Genomic DNA, 19,745 nt, shown 5'->3' on the forward strand with positions numbered 1-19,745 from the left:
TGAAGTAAATTATGTTAACATCTGTATTGAATATACGCTGGAGCTGTAGTTTACGCGTTTCTTTCATGCTCCTCATTGGTAAATATATAAAATCTGTAATTAGGGCTCTACAAGTACGGCGCGTTGCTTGCAGCTGTAAAGAGTGAAAAGCGACTCATGGTGCCGCTGTGGGTTAGCACAACAGCAGTACAGACATCTCCACCCACCGTTACTGCATCAAATACATTCCGGAGTAACCCCTTGTTCCACGACAAATTTCCATTGTGCTCGCTGTAGTGAAATACTGGATTATTTACTCTGCTTTGCAACAGAGTTGCTTTCTTCGGGACAATCATTTGATTAAACATGGAACGTCTTTTTTCGAGGATGGGAGACAACGGATTTTCAGCGCTTCGATCAGTCTTATGCTGCGCTTTCTCTATTGTAACACTGCACCTCGTTTATGGAGACCTGAGTTATTCTTTTCCAGAGGAGACGAAACGCGAGTCTGTTATTGGAAATATAGCGAAGGATCTCGGCCTTGATCTGAGGACCATATCTTCCCGAAAGGCCCGTGTGGATATTGAAGGGACTCGGAAACGGTACTGTAACATGAATCTAAACACCGGGGATTTGATCAGCACGGAGAGAATCGACAGAGAAAGCCTGTGTGGCAAGAAACCGTCGTGTGTTCTGAAAGTAGATCTGGTGTTAGAAAATCCTTTGGAGCTTCATCGTGTGAGTCTTCATGTTCAAGATGTAAACGACAACTCGCCAAAATTCAAAAAAAATTTGATCGAAATGGAAATAAGGGAGTCGGCTGAGAAGGGAAATCGCTTCTCGATCGAGGAGGCACATGACGCAGATATAGGTCAAAATGCTGTTCAGAGGTACAATCTGCAAAAGAATGACAACTTCATTCTTTCTATTGATATTAACAAGGTTGAACTTGTATTGGAGAATAAACTTGATCGTGAAAAGCAAAAGGAGATGAATCTGCTTCTGACAGCTTTGGATGGTGGCTCTCCTCAGAGATCAGGCACCGTAGTTATACACGTCACTGTGCTGGATGCTAATGATAACGCCCCAGTGTTTAGTCAGGTCGTTTATGAAGCCAGTGTGCCTGAAAACTCGCCTCCTGATACCGTAGTGATTAAGGTCAGTGCCACTGACGCCGACGAAGGAGTGAATGGAGATGTGACGTATGACTTTGGTCACATGCCAGACGAAGACCTAAATATGTTTTCTATCGATTCAAAAACGGGAGAAATTACAGTAACTGGTGTGATTGATTTTGAAGAAAGGAGTTCTTTTGAAATGAGAGTTGAAGCTAAAGATGGTTTAGGACTAACATCTTACGCTAAAGTTATGATAGATGTTACTGATGTGAATGACAATGCTCCGGTTATATATTTAAAATCTTTGACTAACCCCATAGCAGAGAACGTGTCACCTGGTACGGAGGTGGGCATCGTTAACGTGCAGGATGCAGATTATGACAGTAACCAAAAGGTTCGCTGCTCCATTCAACAACATGTTCCTTTTAAGTTAATTCCTTCGATTAAAAACTATTATTCTCTGGTGACCACAGGACAACTGGACCGCGAACTAGTGTCAGATTACAACATTACAATCACTGCCACTGACGAGGGCTCTCCACCTCTGTCCTCCTCTAAAACTGTTCAGTTATCTGTAGCTGACATCAACGACAACCCACCTGTGTTTGAGGAACAGTCCTACAGCGCATATGTGACGGAAAATAACAAACCTGGCTCGACTTTATGTTCCGTTACTGCTCGAGACCCCGACTGGAGACAAAACGGCACAGTGGTTTATTCTCTGCTACCTGGTGAGGTGAACGGTGCCTCGGTGTCCTCCTATCTATCAGTTAACGGAGACACGGGGGTGATCCACGCTGTGAGGTCGTTTGATTATGAACAGTTCAGGAGCTTTAAAGTCCTAGTGATGGCCAGAGACAACGGTTCTCCTCCGCTCAGCAGCAACGTGACCGTCAGCGTCTTCATATCGGATGTGAACGACAACTCTCCTCAGATACTGTACCCCGCCCCGGAGGGCAACTCCTTCATGACCGAGCTGGTCCCCAAAGCTGCACACGGAGGCTCTCTGGTGTCCAAAGTGATCGCGGTGGACGCGGACTCCGGACAGAATGCCTGGCTGTCCTATCAAATAGTCAAATCCACTGATCCGGGACTTTTCACTATTGGTGTCCACAGCGGAGAGATCAGGACACAGCGGGACATTTCCGAATCTGACAGCATGAAACAGAACCTTATTGTGGCGGTGAAAGATAACGGACAGCCCTCTCTGTCTGCCACCTGTTCCATGTATTTACTTATTTCTGATAACTTGGCTGAGGTGCCAGAGCTGAAGGACATTTCTTATGATGAGAAGAACTCAAAACTGACCTCTTACCTGATCATCGCGCTGGTCTCTGTCTCCACCTTTTTCCTGACCTTCATCATCATCATCCTGGGTGTGAGGTTTTGTCGCAGGAGAAAGCCCAGAATGTTGTTTGACGGAGCTGTCGCCATCCCCAGCGCTTATCTCCCTCCTAATTACGCAGATGTTGACGGCACAGGAACTTTACGCAGCACTTACAATTATGATGCCTACCTGACTACAGGTTCTCGAACCAGTGACTTTAAGTTCGTGACGTCTTACAATGACAACACACTGCCTGCTGACAAGACTCTGATGAAAAGTCCTTTGGACTTTGCTGATCCGTTTGAAGACTTGGAGCCCTCTTTAGAGGTAGGAACCTTTCAAAGTACTATATTGTTATTTAAACGTTTGGCTTGCTTATTGAGTCCTGTTACTATGTGTCTTGCTCAAGCACATGTTTCTGACTCCGCAATGCTAAAGTGAATGTGGTGTTGTTGGAGGGATCCTTGACACCCTGCTCCCTCTACTTTCTGTACTTAATTCCAGGAAGCTTTTGCATATAATTTACAAATTTCTTTAACATCATCGTATTGGTCACTTGTTCTCTACTGTTGCCCCCACCTGACATGTCCTCATATGAGTACCACTTTTGCTTAATTGGATATGTTTTGCCTCCGTCAGCTACACTCTCCAGGTTTTTTATAATAATAACAATAATTATATAATTTGTTGTAGTAATGTAAAACCTGATTGACACAGCCCATTGTCTTTATTTTAAGAGCTTTAAAACATGTATTCAAACTTGTATTGGTTTTTGGGACAGCCGGAAATAAATATGCTCACGCAACCTACGATCACTCTTTCAAAACTAGAGCAAAATTAACATTTATCCGTGCAAAAACGTAGCGTGTGTCAACTGTATTGTGGTGAAACGTACAACCCTCGTGTCAGCCAATAAAAGTGATACATTTGCGACTGCTTTTTACATGAACAAACGGTTCATATTAGGTGAGTGAATATTGTCTCAACTTGGTTTAAAAAGATCTGAAAATATATTTTACTCCCCATTTGTATAAACATTAATAAAAATACTCATGGTGTCGCTGTTGACTGACGGGAAAAGGACACTCACCACTCCACCCACTACAACTGAATATTTCAGTCGCAGATATTTCTGAGTAACGCTCCAATTTCAGATCATAATCGGTCGTGTCCACTGCTGTGAAGTGTTATATCATTGTTTTTTGGACGGATATTATTTCATCGCACTGGAAAGGATTCGTTTTACAAGCTAAGTGAAGGTTTTGTGTCGGGATGGGAGACAAAGGATTTTCAGCGCTTAGGCCGGGATTCTGCCTCGTTTCCTTCATTCTAATGCTGAACGTGGTTCATGGAGACCTGAGTTATTCTATTCAAGAGGAGATAAAACGAGGAACTGTTATTGGAAATATAGCGAAGGATCTCGGCATCGAACTGAGGACCTTGTCTTCTCGAAAGGCTCGTGTGGATTATGAGGGGACACAACAGCGGTACTGTGACATGAATCTAAACACCGGGGATTTGATCAGCACGGAGAGAATCGACAGAGAAAGCCTTTGTGGAAAGAAACCTTCGTGTGTGTTAGTGGTAGACCTGCTGTTAGAAAATCCCCTAGAGCTTCATCGTGTGAGTCTTCATGTTAAAGATGTAAACGACAACTCGCCGAAATTTAAAAAAATGTTGATTGAAATGGAAATAAGCGAGTCGGCAGATAAGGGAAACCGCTTCTCAATCGAGGAGGCCCATGACGCAGATATAGGTCAAAACACTGTTCAGAGGTACAGCCTGCAAAAAAATGAAAACTTTATTCTCGCTGTTGATAATAACAAGGTTGAACTTGTTTTGGAAAATACTCTTGATCGAGAGAAACAAAAAGAGATGAATCTACTTCTGACAGCTTTTGATGGTGGCTCTCCTCAGCGATCAGGCACCGTAGTTATACACGTCACTGTGCTGGATGCTAATGATAACGCCCCAGTGTTTAGTCAGCCCGTTTATAAAGCCAGGCTGCCTGAAAACTCTTCTCCAGATACTGTAGTGATTAATGTCAGTGCCACTGACGCAGACGAAGGAGTGAATGGAGATGTAACGTATGACTTTGGTCACCTGACTGACGACGATGTAAATGTGTTTTCTATCGATCACAAAACGGGAGAAGTCAGAGTAACTGGTGTGATTGATTTTGAAGCAAGAAGTTCTTTTGAAATGAGAGTTGAAGCTAAAGATGGTTTAGGACTAACATCTTACGCTAAAGTTATGATAGATGTTACTGATGTGAATGACAATGCTCCGGTTATATATTTAAAATCTCTGACTAACCCCATACCTGAGAACGTGTCACCTGGTACAGAGGTGGGCATCGTTAACGTGCAGGACAGAGACTCTGAGAATAACAGACAGGTTCGCTGCTCCATTCAACAACATGTCCCTTTTAAGTTAGTTCCTTCGATTAAAAACTATTATTCTCTGGTGACCACAGGACAACTGGACCGTGAACTAGTGTCAGATTACAACATTAATATCACTGCCACTGACGAGGGCTCTCCACCTTTGTCCTCCTCTAAAACTGTTCAGTTATCTGTCGCTGACATCAACGACAACCCACCTGTGTTTGAAGAACAGTCCTACAGCGCACATGTGACTGAAAATAACAAACCTGGCTCCACTTTATGTTCCGTTACTGCTCGAGACCCCGACTGGAGACAAAACGGCACAGTGGTTTATTCTCTGTTACCTGGTGAGGTGAACGGAGCCCCAGTTTCCTCCTATCTATCAGTTAACGGAGACACAGGGGTGATCCACGCTGTGAGGTCGTTTGATTATGAACAGTTCAGGAGCTTTAAGGTCCACGTGATGGCCAGAGACAACGGTTCTCCTCCACTCAGCAGCAACGTGACCGTCAGCATCTTCATATCGGATATGAACGACAACTCTCCTCAGATACTGTACCCCGCCCCGGAGGGCAACTCCTTCATGACCGAGCTGGTCCCCAAAGCTGCACACGGAGGCTCTCTGGTGTCCAAAGTGATCGCGGTGGACGCGGACTCCGGACAGAACGCCTGGCTGTCCTATCAGATAGTCAAATCCACTGATCCGGGACTTTTCACTATTGGTGTCCACAGCGGAGAGATCAGGACACAGCGGGACATTTCCGAATCTGACAGCATGAAACAGAACCTTATTGTGGCGGTGAAAGATAACGGACAGCCCTCTCTGTCTGCCACCTGTTCCATGTATTTACTTATTTCTGATAACTTGGCTGAGGTGCCCGAGCTGAAGGACATTTCTTTTGATGAGAAAAATTCAAAACTGACCTCTTATCTGATTATCGCTTTGGTCTCTGTCTCCACCTTTTTCCTGACCTTCATCATCATCATCCTGGGTGTGAGGTTTTGTCGCAGGAGAAAGCCCAGAATGTTGTTTGACGGAGCTGTCGCCATCCCCAGTGCTTATCTCCCTCCTAATTACGCAGATGTTGACGGAACAGGAACTTTACGCAGCACTTACAATTATGACGCCTACCTGACAACAGGTTCCAGAACCAGTGACTTTAAATTCGTGACGTCTTACAACGAAAACACACTACCTGCTGACCAGACTCTGAGGAAAAGTCCTTCTGACTTTGCTGATGTGTTTGGAACACCAGATGATTCTCCAGAGGTAGGCCGTGTACATTTTCAATGTAACATTTAAAGTTGATATTGGCCATGTGTTATCTTGCATTGGAAGCAACCTTTTATGTAAGTGTTAACATTTTTTGTACCTGCTAACCCTTGGCTGAAACAAATTGGCCATCTTTTACTGAAGCTTTTCTCTGGCTGGATCATTCACTTTTTGTATAACGTTTCATACAGGCAATCTTTTTAATAACTGTTCCCGACAGATAACTCTTACACATTTTCAATCAAGTGTATATTTTGCAAATCTCTTGGCTTTTGAATGTGTTCAATGAAATCATATTGCTTTTAAGAAAAGAAAAGCATGTACCACCAAAGAGTCGTTGATGCAGTACAAAAATTTGGACTCATGGAAGGTTTTTCTTGGCTCATTGCAAGAACAAAGTGCAATTGTGATGCAGTGACATAATTACTTTAGAAAAAGTTATAGTAGTGATGAACATCATCCTCTGACGGTTCGTTGTCCAAAAGTTTTTGTCCATCAGCAGCATGCATCACGTTTTATCTATGACCATCAAGTGTCACTGACTTGTTGAACCTCTGCTGTTTCTGTAGCTGATTTTACCTTGGTGTGTGTACACACATATGTAAGAAGGGAACAATCACAATCAATGAGTCTAAAAACCTTTTCTAGGGACGTAACTCAAATTTGGAATACCACGTACCGATCTCTTTGTGCTACAAGAATCTCAAAGTATCTGTCCATGGTGCTGAACTGCTGTTCATGTTGTAACAAAATGTTTGTATTTGTTCTAAGCCATGCTGCTAAAGTAGAATAATAACATACCAAGTAAAAGCATAATTATCTAAAGAACTGCTAATTCTAATAATAATACTGCTATTACTCTCAACCACCAACAATTTCAAAATAGTAATATTTATTATACATTGTTTAATATTATCTTACCATTAAAAATAATACAACTTTTGATGATCAGTTTCCGTGTTCAATCAGGTGGTGTTATAATTATTTTTCAAAGATCTTCTATTTTCTTATAAGCTTTTAACTTAAGGGGCACAAGGTGTTAAAGTGTAACTAGGTCAAGTGTTCATTCCTGTGTGCTTTGACTGACACTTATAAATGCACCGCCACATTCAGAAGGTAATTCAATTATTACTGCACTGCATTTATCTGACAAGTTTAGTCCATTGCTCCTTTTCAGATTAAGATTTTAAAATGAAGACACGTTTTTAATGCATTATTAACGATTTAAACATTGGTTTCCATAGTATTGTATGACTTTCAGTAACAAAATATTTGTTTACACTGATCAGGAACTTCAGATACTTTCAGTATGGTTGCTCGATAATAAGTCTGTACTATTTTGAGGAAAACATTAAATCAAAGACTGTTACTTTGCAAACTGTGGTATTTGTACTTTTACAACAGCAGATCGTCTAAGTAGCCCCTACTTCTTCCATCACTGTCCATGGTGATGAACCTTGTCTCTGTACTGTGCTGGAGCCATTAGTCTTCATCTGAAACAACACTCAGGGTGTTTAAGTTGTCTTCTTGGCAACATATTGAATAGAAAATGGAAATGGTTGTATTCAATGAGATCGTTTTTCTTTTCTTTACTATTATCAATTGCTCTGTGGCATTTTTTAATCTGATAATTTACCAGTCACGTGGAGGCATACGAATGAAAATTTGATAATTTTAGTCTTTATGAAGACAATTTCCTATTAAACGGCTGTAAAGATTAAATGAGACTCATGGTGTCGCTGTTGCCTGACAGACTTTTAAAGCACACCACTCCACCCAGGACTGCTACGTGGGAATCGCTTGTAATTTCCCGGAGAGCCATTTAAATCCTTGGAAATATTTCGTCGTGTTATGTCGTGCCGTTAAATCCTGGATTATTGAAACCTCTTCCATCAGTTTTATTCTTTTGCACTGGAAACCAAGTCGTGCACTCTCAGGACACGTTTTGTGCGAGGATGGGAGACCAAGGATTCAAAGCTCTTCCTCCGGTCTTCTGCTTCGTGTCCTTTATTCTAACGCTGCACCTCGTTTATGGAGACCTGAGTTATTCTTCACCAGAAGAAATGAAACGAGGAACTGTTATTGGAAATGTAGCAAAGGATCTCGGTATTGATATCAGAACCTTATCTTCCCGACAGACCCGTGTTGACTTTGGTGGAAATCGGAAACGGTACTGTGATATTAATTTAAATGCTGGAGATTTGATCACCACGGAGAGAATCGACAGAGAAAGCCTTTGTGGCAAAAAACCGTCGTGTGTTCTGAAAGTAGATCTGGTGTTAGAAAATCCTTTGGAGCTTCATCGTGTGAGTCTTCATATTCAAGATATAAACGATAATTCACCCCAGTTTAACGATAATTTAATAGAAATGGAAATAAGCGAGTCAGCGGAGAAGGGAAACCGCTTTTCAATCGAGGAGGCCCACGACGCAGATATAGGTCAAAATGCTGTTCAGAGGTACAACCTGCAGAAGAATGACAACTTTATTCTCGCTGTTGATAATAACAAGGTTGAACTCGTATTGGAGAACAAACTCGATCGTGAAAAGCAAAACGAGATAAATCTGCTTCTGACAGCTTTGGATGGTGGCTCTCCTCAGAGATCAGGCACAGTAGTGATACACGTCACTGTGCTGGATGCTAATGATAACGCCCCAGTGTTTAGCCAGGCCGTTTATGAAGCCAGTCTGCCTGAAAACTCTCCTCCTGATACCGTAGTGATTAATGTCAGTGCCACTGACGCAGACGAAGGAGTGAATGGAGATGTGACGTACCAGTTTGGTCACGTGTCTGACGATGATATAAATATGTTTTCTATCGATTCAAAAACGGGAGAAATCAGGGTAACTGGTGTGATTGACTTTGAAGAAAGGAGTTCTTTTGAAATGCGGGTGAAAGCTAAAGATGGTTTAGGACTTACATCTTACGCTAAAGTTATGATAGATGTTACTGATGTGAATGATAACGCTCCAGTTATATATTTAAAATCTCTGACTAACCCCATACCTGAGAACGTGTCACCTGGTTTAGAGGTGGGCATCATTAACGTGCAGGATGCAGATTTTGATACGAACCAAAATGTGCGCTGCGCTATTCAACACAATGTCCCTTTTAAGTTAGTTCCTTCGATTAAAAACTACTATTCTCTGGTGACCACAGGACAACTGGACCGTGAACTAGTGTCAGATTACAACATTACAATCACTGCCACTGACGAGGGCTCTCCACCTCTGTCCTCCTCTAAAACTGTTCAGTTATCTGTAGCTGACATCAACGACAACCCACCTGTGTTTCAGGAGCAGTCCTACAGCGCATATGTGACTGAAAATAACAAACCTGGCTCCACTTTATGTTCCGTTACTGCTCGAGACCCCGACTGGAGACAAAACGGCACAGTGGTTTATTCTCTGTTACCTGGTGAGGTGAACGGAGCCCCGATTTCCTCCTATCTATCAGTTAACGGAGACACGGGGGTGATCCACGCTGTGAGGTCCTTTGATTATGAACAGTTCAGGAGCTTTAAAGTCCACGTGATGGCCAGAGACAACGGTTCTCCTCCACTCAGCAGCAACGTGACCATCAGCGTCTTCATATCGGATGTGAACGACAACTCTCCTCAGATACTGTACCCCGCCCCGGAGGGCAACTCCTTCATGACCGAGCTGGTCCCGAAAGCTGCACACGGAGGCTCTCTGGTGTCCAAAGTGATCGCGGTGGACGCGGACTCCGGACAGAATGCCTGGCTGTCCTATCAAATAGTCAAATCCACTGATCCGGGACTTTTCACTATTGGTGTCCACAGCGGAGAGATCAGGACACAGCGGGACATTTCCGAATCTGACAGCATGAAACAGAACCTTATTGTGGCGGTGAAAGACAACGGACAGCCCTCTCTGTCTGCCACCTGTTCCATGTATTTACTTATTTCTGATAACTTGGCTGAGGTGCCAGAGCTGAAGGACATTTCTTATGATGAGAAGAACTCAAAACTGACCTCTTATCTGATCATAGCGCTGGTCTCTGTGTCCACCTTTTTCCTGACCTTCATCATCATCATCCTGGGTGTGAGGTTTTGTCGCAGGAGAAAACCCAGAATGTTGTTTGACGGAGCTGTCGCCATCCCCAGTGCTTATCTCCCTCCTAATTACGCAGATGTTGATGGCACAGGAACTTTACGCAGCACTTACAATTATGACGCCTACCTGACTACAGGTTCTCGAACCAGTGACTTTAAGTTCGTGACGTCTTACAATGACAACACTCTGCCTGCTGACCAGACTCTGAGGAAAAGTCCTTCTGACTTTGCAGATGCTTTTGGAGACTGTGATTCTTCTCCTGAGGTAGGAGCTGATCAATTTACTTTGCTGGTCAAAGCTGATGCATATTTATATTATTTTTGTGTGTTTCTGCTTACTTCTATTTTTGATCCAAAATAAACTGTTGAAAGGTTGTTCAATTGAAATGTCGGTTGAGGGAATTGAGACTTCAGTTTCTTACTACATTTCGTATAAGGCGACATCAGCACATTTGATATATTGTTAACTGCTCCTATCCTTATCAGTCACAATTTCTTACTTTCATGAAAATCTTTTATCCTCGGTTTGTTTCTCTTTTCAACGTGGTCCTCATTTTACAATTATGGAAACGTAAAACTCTAGACAAATAACCTGTGTTGGTTTCTGATACCTGTTCTCGTTTGATTACATTCATTGAATTTATTCTTTATTAAGTATATTGAAACACATGCCTTTTTCTTCCAACTTGCTCTTGTCTGTCAGATACCCTTTGGCTTGCAAACTACCTGCTCCGACATATTCCCAGGAAGATCCAATGAAAGCTGGTGATGGAGCCATATTTTATTGAAGACGTTAGAGAAGGTTTATAACAATTTTAAGCCTCCCATTCTTTCCTGCACAATTTATTTTTGGCCAATACAAATGTGTTTGTCGCCTATTATCAAGTGATGAGTGGACAGATTGTTCCGAATCAGTCCACCATCATCTCAGGTCTTACAATCAGTCGTTTTTTACATTTGTTAAAATGTTTGACTTCGATTTTGTCAGTAGAAATAATAGATTGATTTTGTCTTTGTGCTTTCAGCCCTGTCAAATCTGACAGTATCTGTCCATGGTGCTGAAACAGTCTGAATGATCTCAAACAAAAAAATGGTGCAATCACTATAGCTACAGCTGCAATCCCAAATGCTACTAATACAATCACTACTACTACTACTAACAATAATTATAATAATAATTATTATTATTATAATAATAAACTATAACTGAGATTACTTTTTTATTTACCTGAATGCTGGCAAACATCTTAATAAACAGCCATTACTAACAGTTTGATTTTTACAATGTTGGTACATGCTTCATTATTACACTTAATTGTGTGATCTCTACCATTTTTATTTCTTTTCCTTACAATTACCCCCCCCTAATTTTTGTCTACATATATACTAACACGTTGACTGAACTGAATCACAGCTATCAATTGTTACTGTGTACCATTGAGATTTGGCGTATACTGGGGACTACAGCCATCAAGAACTGTAACCCTGAGACAGTTATAAATAGGAAAGGGTGATGTCAGAGCTGAAAGAAATGGTTTTAACCACTCATACACAATCATTTGTCTGTAACATTTTTTGTACGCATGGAGTGAAGTCTATTCTGCAGTGAGTATCTTTATTTATCATGGTGGCGTATTCAAAAGCATCAGTGACAGGGCTATGTGAGAATGGTCCCTTATCCAGATGTAAAGAAAATGTTTTACTGCTGGTGTCGCTGTTGGCTTACAGACCATGAACACACACCACTCCACCCACCGCTACTGCATGGGAATTGGTTGTGCTTTTCCACAGAACCAGTTTAATCCTCGAATTTGTTTGGTCGTGTTTCATCGTCGTATTGAGTGCTGGATTACTGAAACGTTTTCTACATATTGGATTTTTGCACTGGACACTAACTCTTACAGGCCAAGGACTCGTTTTGTGACGGGATGGGAGACAAAGGATTTTCAGCGCCTCGTCCCACTCTCTGCGTCGTTTCCTTTATTCTAACGCTGCACCTCGTTTATGGAGACCTGAGTTATTCTACACCAGAAGAGATGAAACGAGGATCTTTTATTGGAAATATAGCCAAAGATCTCAGTCTTGATATGAGAACATTGTCTTCTCGAAAGGCCCGTGTTGATTTTGAGGAGGCACATAAGCGGTACTGTGACATGAATCTAAATACCGGGGATTTGATCACATCCGAGAGAATCGACAGAGAAAGCCTGTGTGGAAAGAAACCGTCGTGTGTTCTGAAAGTAGATCTGGTGTTAGAAAACCCTTTGGAGCTTCATCGTGTGAGTCTTCATATTCAAGATATAAACGATAATTCACCCCAGTTTAACGATAATTTAATAGAAATGGAAATAAGCGAGTCAGCGGAGAAGGGAAACCGCTTCTCAATCGAGGAGGCACATGACGCAGATATAGGTCAGAATGCTGTTCAAAGGTACAACCTGCAAAAGCATGACAACTTTATTCTCGCTGTTGATAATAACAAGGTTGAACTTGTTTTGGAGAATAAACTCGATCGAGAGAAACAAAAGGAGATGAATCTGCTTCTGACAGCTTTGGATGGTGGCTCTCCTGAGAGATCAGGCACCGTAGTCATACACGTAACTGTGCTGGATGCTAATGATAACGCCCCAGTGTTTAGTCAGGCTGTTTATGAAGCCAGTCTGCCTGAAAACTCTCCCCCTGATACCGTAGTGATTAATGTCAGTGCCACTGACGCAGACGAAGGAGTGAATGGAGATGTGACGTACCAGTTTGGTCACGTGTCGGACGATGATGTAAATATATTTTCTATCGATTCTAAAAGGGGACAAATCACAGTAACTGGTGTGTTGGATTTTGAAGAAAGAAGTTCTTTTGAAATGAGGGTGAAAGCTAAAGATGGTTTAGGACTAACATCTTACGCTAAAGTTATGATAGATATTACTGATGTGAATGACAATGCTCCGGTTATATATTTAAAATCTCTGACTAACCCCATAGCTGAGAACGTGTCACCTGGTACAGAGGTGGGCATCGTTAACGTGCAGGACAGAGACTCTGAGAACAACAGACAGGTTCGCTGCTCCATTCAGCAAGATGTCCCTTTTAAGTTAGTTCCTTCGATTAAAAACTATTATTCTCTGGTGAACACAGGACAACTGGACCGTGAACTAGTGTCAGATTACAACATTACAATCACTGCCACTGACGAGGGCTCTCCACCTCTGTCCTCCTCTAAAACTGTTCAGCTTTCTGTGGCTGACATCAACGACAACCCACCTGTGTTTGAGGAACAGTCCTACAGCGCATATGTGACTGAAAATAACAAACCTGGCTCCACGTTATGTTCCGTTACTGCTCGAGACCCCGACTGGAGACAAAACGGCACAGTGGTTTATTCTCTGTTGCCTGGTGAGGTGAACGGTGCCTCGGTGTCCTCCTATCTATCAGTTAACGGCGACACGGGGGTGATCCACGCTGTGAGGTCGTTTGATTATGAACAGTTCAGGAGCTTTAAAGTCCACGTGATGGCCAGAGACAACGGTTCTCCTCCGCTCAGCAGCAACGTGACCGTCAGCGTCTTCATAAGTGATGTGAACGACAACTCTCCTCAGATACTGTACCCCGCCCCGGAGGGCAACTCCTTCATGACCGAGCTGGTCCCCAAAGCTGCACATGGAGGCTCTCTGGTGTCCAAAGTGATCGCGGTGGACGCCGACTCCGGACAGAACGCCTGGCTGTCCTATCATATAGTCAAATCCACTGATCCGGGACTTTTCACTATTGGTGTCCACAGCGGAGAGATAAGAACACAGCGGGACATTTTTGAATCTGACAGCATGAAACAGAACCTTATTGTGGCAGTGAAAGATAACGGACAGCCCTCTCTCTCTGCCACATGTTCCATGTATTTACTTATTTCTGATAACTTGGCTGAGGTGCCAGAGCTGAAGGACATTTCTTATGATGAGAAGAATTCAAAACTGACCTCTTACCTGATCATAGCGCTGGTCTCTGTCTCCACCTTTTTCCTGACCTTCATCATCATCATCCTGGGTGTGAGGTTTTGTCGCAGGAGAAAGCCCAGAATGTTGTTTGACGGAGCTGTCGCCATCCCCAGCGCTTATCTCCCTCCTAATTACGCAGATGTTGATGGCACAGGAACTTTACGCAGCACTTACAATTATGACGCCTACCTGACGACAGGTTCCAGAACCAGTGACTTTAAGTTCGTTACATCTTACAATGACAACACTCTGCCTGCTGACCAGAATCTGAGGAAAAGTCCTTCTGACTTTGCTGATGTGTTTGGAATACCAGATGATTCTCCAGAGGTAGGCCGTGTACATTTTCAATGTAACATTTAAAGTGGATATTGGCCATGCGTTATCTTGCATTTGAAGCAACCTTGTATGTTAATGTTGACATTTTGTGTACATACCTTACGTTTTGGCTGAAACATATAGGCCATCTTTTACTGAGGCTTTTCTCTTGCACAAGAGAGTACTTAATAACTTTACAGTGAAAGTATGAGCTTAACTTTTTTTCTTTCTCATATTTAAATATTCACATGCATGGTGTCGTGTAACTTCCTAAATCAATGCACATTTATTCATCAACAAACCGTTGCATTTTTAAAAGTCATCCTTTTAACCGCACACTTTATATTAAAATTCATGTTTACTGTACATCTCTGACTACATTATATTCCTACATATATCATTTATTTTTGGGCATGGCTTTTTCTTTCAATCTGATCATAAAGACCAAAGCATTCAGATAAAGCACTTGTTGAAATACACGTTCGGTAAACATCTGTGCTCGTGCAACTTTTTGAACCATGTTTTGACGAAATGTGTATTACCGACTTTGATGATGTTTGCAAATTCCTTGACTGATTGAAATTTGAACCGTTTCTTCCACAAGTTTGCAGATGATTGAGCTTTTCAAGACATCCACATCACGTGCAGTATACCCTTTGACTTTATACTTACATATATCTATGGCTTATACAGCATATGTCAGATTCACATGTTACAAAAAACACTCCCACTCTAGATAAAGTAATGTTGAAAAGATCAAACGTATTATATGGGTCCCTAGATAGACGAAAAAATGCTTTTGACTTTGTCACATTCAATAACATGTCAGTCATTCCTTAACACTAGAAATGGAACTTAAAAATTACTTTGTTTTTTAATTTTCGTTTATCGTTTTGTCTTATTAATACTTTAAGGACGGATATGTTAAATATGACAAAATTCGGTCAAACCCTCGCTGTTTAAACGCGGTCTATGTCAGTGAATTGTGTTTTCTCTAATAAAATATACCATATAAAATGATTAATTTCACTTGGAATTGAAATAGCACCATTACTAAGCATTGCAGCAACAATATACATTTTACCTGGTGCTTATTTGTAATATTGCAAATAAACTGAGGGCGTCGCTGCTCACCAGCACATATGAAGTTCAGTTCTCCACCCATGACAAAAGGAGCGTTCCAAGCATTTAAACGACAGCTGCCATTGCTGTGGGAGCAACGTATCTTGATTTTTACCATTACGTTGTAATGCAATAATGGACCAGTAGATTTTTGTGTTTGAAACTACGCTCTGGAACTAATAATGGACATCAAAAGGAAATCGCTGCTTGGTTTAGTCTTCGGATTTGCTCTTTGCGTCAGAGTCACCACGGCAGACCTCAGCTACTCCGTTCCGGAGGAGATGAGGCCCGGATCCATTGTTGGAAATATCGCAAAGGACCTCGGCCTGGAAGCAGGGAAATTATTCACACGTAAAGCCCGTATTGACACGGAGGAAAACCACCAGCATTACTGCAACATTGATTTAAAAACGGGAGATTTTGTCATCAGGGAAAAGATTGACAGAGAGGAGCTGTGTGGGGAGAAGGTTTCGTGTTTGCTGAAATTCGAATTGGTCTTAGAGAGTCCTCTGGAGCTGCACCGCATTTCACTTCTCATCCAGGATGTAAATGATAATACACCCGTTTTTCCAAAGGAAATAATTAGGTTGGAAATCAGAGAATCTGCTGACAAAGGAGCCAGATATCGGGTCAACGAAGCACACGACTCAGACATTGGACAAAATACAGTTAAAAAATACAGTTTACAAAAGAACGAACATTTTGTTTTATCTGTTCGAGACGACAGCGATGGATCTAAGAGCGTCGAGTTGGTACTAGACAAAGAGCTTGACCGTGAGAAGGAGCACGATTTAAATTTCATGCTGATCGCAGTTGACGGTGGCTCCCCACAAAGATCAGGAACTGCTACTATACATGTTACTGTGTTAGATGCTAATGATAACGCACCGGTGTTTGAACGGGCTGTTTACAAAGCCAGTCTACCTGAAAACGCTGCCGTTGATACTATTGTGGTCGCAGTCAGTGCCAGTGATGCAGACGAGGGAATCAATGGGGAGGTGACATATGAATTTAGTCGGATTTTAGAAAGAGCTAAAAAGGTGTTTTCACTGAACAGTAAAACTGGAGAGATAAAAGTCATAGGACCACTGGATTTCGAGATTGATTCTAAACATGAAATGCGGATTGATGCCAAAGACGGCTATGGACTTTCATCTGACTCCAAAGTCATGATTGATATTATTGATGTAAATGATAACGCCCCAGTTGTATATCTTAAATCATTGACCAATCCAATGCCTGAGAACGTGTCACCTGGTACAGAGGTTGGCATCATCAACGTGCAGGACAGAGACTCTGAGACTAGCGGACAGGTTCGCTGCTCCATTCAGCAAAATGTCCCTTTTAAGTTAGTTCCCTCTATTAAAAACTATTATTCTCTGGTGACCACAGGACAACTGGACCGTGAACTAGTGTCAGATTACAACATTACAATCACTGCCACTGACGAGGGCTCTCCACCTCTGTCCTCCTCTAAAACGGTTCAGTTATCTATCGCTGACATCAACGACAACCCACCTATGTTTGAGGAACAGTCCTACAGCGCATATGTGACTGAAAATAACAAACCTGGCTCCACTTTATGTTCCGTTACTGCTCGAGACCCCGACTGGAGACAAAACGGCACAGTGGTTTATTCTCTGTTACCTGGTGAGGTGAACGGTGCCTCGGTGTCCTCCTATCTATCCGTTAATGGAGACACGGGGGTGATCCACGCTGTGAGGTCGTTTGATTATGAACAGTTCAGGAGCTTTAAAGTCCACGTGATGGCCAGAGACAACGGTTCTCCTCCGCTCAGCAGCAACGTGACCGTCAGCGTCTTCGTATCGGATGTGAACGACAACTCTCCTCAGATACTGTACCCTGCCCCGGAGGGCAACTCCTTCATGACAGAGCTGGTCCCCAAAGCTGCACATGGAGGCTCCATGGTGTCCAAAGTGATCGCGGTGGACGCGGACTCCGGACAGAACGCCTGGCTGTCCTATCATATAGTCAAATCCACTGATCCAGGACTTTTCAGTATTGGTCTCCACAGCGGAGAAATCCGGACACAGCGGGACATTTCTGAATCTGACACCATGAAACAGAACCTTATTGTGGTGGTGAAAGATAACGGACAGCCCTCTCTGTCTGCCACCTGCTGCATGTATTTACTTATTACTGATAACTTGGCTGAGGTGCCAGAGCTGAAGGACATTTCTTATGATGAGAAGAATTCAAAACTGACCTCTTATCTGATCATAGCGCTGGTCTCTGTCTCCACCTTTTTCCTGACCTTCATCATCGTCATCCTGGGTGTGAGGTTTTGTCGCAGGAGAAAACCCAGAATGTTGTTTGACGGAGCTGTCGCCATCCCCAGCGCTTATCTCCCTCCTAATTACGCAGATGTTGATGGCACTGGAACTTTACGCAGCACTTACAATTATGACACCTACCTGACAACAGGTTCTCGAACCAGTGACTTTAAATTTGTGACATCTTACAATGACAACACTTTGCCTGCTGACCAGACTCTGAGGAAAAGTCCTTCTGACTTTGCTGATCCTTTTGAAGACTCTGAAGAGGTAGGGGCTTTTCAACTCAGTTTATTTGTTTAAAGTAATGTGCTTCGGGTTGTTGAGGGACATTGATTTCACTCATAAGCTTCCTCTGAAATTCCAAAGTGCCTGAACTGAAATATTTGCTTTATCAATAGTTATACAACATTAGCAAGATTCATATTTGTTTTCCTTCTGTATTGTATAACCACAATGAGCTGTTTATGAAAAGCATTTGACTCTCTTGTATCTTGGCAACGTGGTATATTGATCGATTCACGTTTTTGTTTATCGTATCATAAAGGCAATCCTTTTAATAACTGTTCCGACAGATAGCTATTCCACATTTTCAATCGAGTTTATTTTTTGGCAATTCTCTTTGTTTGTTAGTTTGACTTTGTTGAATGAATACATATTCCTTTTCAGAAAACAACATCATGCACCACCAAAGAGTTTTTGATGCAGTAGAAAAATTAGCCTCATGGAAGATTTTCGTGGGTCATTGTCAGAACAAAGTGCAATTGTGATGCCGTGACATTACTTCAGAAAAAGTAGTGATGAACATCATCCTCTGACGATTAGTTGTCCAGTAGGCTTTGTCCATCAGCAGCATGCATCACGTTTTATCTATGACCATCAAGTGTCACTGACTTGTAGAATTTCTGCTGTTTCTGTAACGGATTTTACCTTGATGCATGGTACACATATATACGAAGGGAATAATCACATTCATTGAGCCTCAAAACTATTTTCTAGGGACGTACACAAATTTAGAATTCCGCATATTGAGCTCTTTGTGCCACAACAGACTCAAAGTATCTGTCCATGGTGCTGAACTGTTGTTCATGTGGTAGCAAAATGTTTGTCTTTGTCCTAAGCCACGCTACCAAAGTACAATAATAACATACCAAATGAAGTATAATTATCTAAAGTACTGCTAATTCTTATAATAACACTGCTATTACTCTCAACAACCAACAAATTCATAATATTAATATTTACTATACATTGTTTAATAATGTCTTCCCATTCAAGTTATTACAGCTTTTGATGATTAGTTGTCCTTTTCAATCTAGTGTTGATATAATTATTTTTCAAAGATCTCCTATTTTCTTATAAACTTTTAACTTAAGGGGCAAAAGGTGTTAAAGTGTAAATTGGTCAACTGTTCATTCCTGTATGTTTTGAATTACAATTATAAAGGCACCGCCACATTCAGAAGGTAATTAATTTATTCCTGCTCCACATTCATCAAACAACCATACTCCATTGCTCCTTTTCAGATTAAGATTTTAAAATGAAGATACGTTTTTAATGCATTATTAAAGATGTGAACTTTGGTTTCCAGAATATTATATAACACTCAGTCACAAATGGTGTGTTTACACAGATCAGGAACTTCAAACACTTTCAGTATGGTCGCTTGATAATATTTCTGGACTATTTTGAATAAAACATTAAATGGAGGACTGTTACTTTGCATACTGTGGTATTTGTACTTTTACTACAGCAGATCGTCAAAGTAGCCCGTGCTTTTTCCATCACTGTTCATGGTGATGAACCTTGCCTCTGTGCTGTGCTGGAGCCATTAGTCTTCATCTGAAACAACACTCAGGGTAAAAAAAG

The 19,745-nt window shown here is 41.9% G+C and overlaps 4 protein-coding genes across 6 annotated transcripts in view; all 4 read left to right on the top strand.

The window, feature by feature from the left end:
* Positions 1–279: 279 nt before the first annotated feature.
* On the top strand, positions 280–2,865 carry LOC133959224 (protocadherin gamma-A11-like). Its single transcript, XM_062394345.1, has 2 exons — positions 280–2,767; positions 2,834–2,865. Exons 1-2 carry the CDS (start codon positions 346–348, stop codon positions 2,863–2,865), a joined length of 2,454 nt encoding a protein of 817 aa, XP_062250329.1. The 5' UTR covers positions 280–345.
* Positions 2,866–3,696: 831 nt separating this feature from the next.
* Positions 3,697–19,745, top strand: part of LOC133959191 (protocadherin gamma-C5-like) — a 224,321-nt gene continuing 208,272 nt past the window's right edge. The window contains exon 1 of one of the 3 annotated variants that reach the window (XM_062394307.1): positions 3,697–6,081. In XM_062394307.1, the coding sequence (XP_062250291.1) occupies positions 3,697–6,081 (2,385 nt within the window). Of the gene's footprint in view, positions 6,082–7,953; positions 10,425–19,745 lie in introns of those variants that run through there. The other 2 variants (XM_062394306.1, XM_062394315.1) reach the window with 2 other exon arrangements.
* On the top strand, positions 12,002–14,753 carry LOC133959209 (protocadherin gamma-A12-like). The gene has a single exon (XM_062394330.1). The coding sequence runs from the start codon at positions 12,088–12,090 to the stop codon at positions 14,503–14,505; it is 2,418 nt and encodes an 805-aa protein (XP_062250314.1). The 5' UTR covers positions 12,002–12,087; the 3' UTR covers positions 14,506–14,753.
* LOC133959212 (protocadherin beta-15-like) lies at positions 15,725–18,179 on the top strand. Its single transcript, XM_062394333.1, has one exon. It carries the CDS (start codon positions 15,765–15,767, stop codon positions 18,177–18,179), a length of 2,415 nt encoding a protein of 804 aa, XP_062250317.1. The 5' UTR covers positions 15,725–15,764.

Source organism: Platichthys flesus, chromosome 8, assembly GCF_949316205.1.
Source record: "Platichthys flesus chromosome 8, fPlaFle2.1, whole genome shotgun sequence".
NCBI lineage: Eukaryota > Metazoa > Chordata > Actinopteri > Pleuronectiformes > Pleuronectidae > Platichthys > Platichthys flesus.

Excerpts from the sequence above, each read along its gene's own strand:
- LOC133959209 (XM_062394330.1), top strand. The coding sequence starts at position 12,088 with ATGGGAGACAAAGGATTTTCAGCGCCTCGTCCCACTCTCTGCGTCGTT.
- LOC133959224 (XM_062394345.1), top strand. The coding sequence starts at position 346 with ATGGAACGTCTTTTTTCGAGGATGGGAGACAACGGATTTTCAGCGCTT. Across the intron at positions 2,768-2,833 it reads AGAGGTAGGAACCTTTCAAA|CACATGTTTCTGACTCCGCA; the intron begins GTACTATATTGT and ends GTCTTGCTCAAG.
- LOC133959212 (XM_062394333.1), top strand. The coding sequence starts at position 15,765 with ATGGACATCAAAAGGAAATCGCTGCTTGGTTTAGTCTTCGGATTTGCT.